General features: G+C 59.1%; 1 protein-coding gene across 1 annotated transcript in view; it reads right to left on the bottom strand.

Moving 5' to 3' along the window:
- Positions 1-1,597, bottom strand: part of OPRD1 (opioid receptor delta 1) — a 1,960-nt gene extending 363 nt beyond the window's left edge. Inside the window, exons 1-2 of the mRNA XM_029963019.1 lie at positions 1,251-1,597; positions 3-422 (exon numbers count right to left, since the gene is read on the bottom strand). Of these exons, the coding sequence (XP_029818879.1) occupies positions 3-422; positions 1,251-1,590 (760 nt within the window). The 5' untranslated portion in view covers positions 1,591-1,597. The remainder of the gene's footprint in view (positions 1-2; positions 423-1,250) is intronic.
- Positions 1,598-1,940: the final 343 nt, after the last annotated feature.

Raw genomic sequence — 1,940 nt, 5'->3', positions numbered from 1 at the left:
GCAGAACTCCCGGAAGCACCGCTTGAAGTTCTCATCCAGGAAGGCGTAGAGGACGGGGTTGAGGCTGCTGTTGGTGTAGCCCAGGGCGATGCAGAAGTGCAGGCTGGCCACCACGTAGGGGTTCTTCTTGTCGATGTCCACCAGCGTCCAGACGATGACGAAGATGTGGATGGGGGTCCAGCAGATGATGAAGGCGGCCACCACCACCAGCACCATGCGCGTGATGCGCCGCAGGTTCCGGTCCTTCTCCTTGGAGCCCGAGAGGAGGCGGACGCTCTTCAGGCGCAGGATCATCAGCCCGTAGCAGATGGTGATGACCAGGATGGGCACCAGGAAGGCGAAGATGAAGACGCAGATCTTGGTGACGGTGTCCCAGTAGATGGGAGGGTCGGGGAACTGCAGGGTGCACAGCACCATCCCGTCTGCGGGGGAGAGGAGGGTCAGGGAGGGAGCTGGGGGAGGCTCTGCTCTGGATACTCGGCCTTCTGGTCGTGCCTGGGCACGTTGAAACCTCAAGGAGATGCATTCCCACCTGCCAGCTCTTGGCAGAGGCTCCCCAGAGCCACCAGCCCACAGGGTGCTGAGGGGATACAGGGGGTGCAGTGACCTCTTCCCTGCAGAGCCTCCTGGGCCATCCCCACGCTGCATCCTCCCAACCCCTGTGCTGGACACATCCCCATGTCACCTTCTACTGAGACCTGTCCCCTTCCTCGGGATGCCCAGAGCTTTCCAAGCAGCCAAGGGCTGCTGTCCCCACACTGGAACTGCAGATCTCAGTGTGGGCCAGCTGGGGACTCCACAGCACTACCGGGGGTGTTTTTAGGAACCTGACTTCAGATATTCATAGAATATCCTGAGTTGGAAGGGATCCACGAAGACCATCAAGTCCAACTCTTAAGGGAATGGCCAGCATGGGAGTTGAACCCTTGGTTCAGTGTTTGGCATTATTAGCACCATGCTCTAACCAGTTTGCACCCCAGGAGCGGGGCAGAGGCACTGGTTGGACTGGAGATGGGGAAGGGTGTGGTGTCCCAGCCTTAAGGGGAAGGGAAGGCAATTTCTGGGATGGTTTCCAAGACGGAAAACTAACACCATGATGCCTTTTCCACAACATGGCACACTATGGTCCCACAGAGAGGTGCCCACACTGACCCCAAACCTGCTACAGGGCCGGGTGTCGAGTTCACCAGATCACCCCTGGGATGCACAGATGGGACAGGAGGGGGACGTGTCCCCAAAAAGCCACTTGCCTTTTGTCTTGGTGACCGCCATGACCATGATGGGCACCCCGATGAGGGAGGAGAGCACCCAGATGCAGACGTTGATGATCTTGGCCTTGGCCGGCGTCCGGAAGTCCAGGGCCTTGACCGGGTGGCACACGGCGACGTAGCGGTCCACGCTCATCATGGTGAGGGTGAAGATGCTGGTGAACATGTTGTAGTAGTCAATGGAGAGCACAACCTTGCAGAGCAGCTCCCCGAAGGGCCAGGTCTCCATGAGGTACTTGGCGCTCTGGAAGGGCAGCGTGCTGGTGGCCAGCGCGTCGGCCAGCGCCAGGTTGAAGATGTAGATGTTGGTGGCCGTCTTCATCTTGGTGTACCTGGGGAAGGGAGAGGCCACAGGGGGTCAGGGCGGGGGGCACGGGGACGTGTTGTGATGGGACCTTTCTGCAGCGTCAGGGTGCTCAGAGCCCTTCCAGGTGCCCCAGGGAGCACGCTGAGGAAGGACATTGAGCTGCTGGAGCGAGTCCAGAGGAGACCACGGAGCTGATCAGAGGGATGGAGCAGCTCTGCTGTGAGGAAACACTGAGAGAATTGGGGCTGTTCAGCCTGGAGAAGAGAAGGCTCCAGGGTGTTCTAATTGTGGCCTCTCAGTGCCTGAATGAGCTGACAGGAAAGATGGAGAGGGACTATTTACAGAGACTATTTACAAGGGCCTGG

This window comes from Manacus vitellinus, unplaced genomic scaffold (genome assembly GCF_001715985.3).
Source record: "Manacus vitellinus isolate BGI_N305 unplaced genomic scaffold, ASM171598v3 scaffold_52_pilon, whole genome shotgun sequence".
Taxonomy (NCBI): Eukaryota; Metazoa; Chordata; class Aves; order Passeriformes; family Pipridae; genus Manacus; species Manacus vitellinus.
The sequence above is the reverse complement of the archived record's forward strand: the minus strand, read 5'-3'. Positions and strand labels throughout refer to the sequence as shown.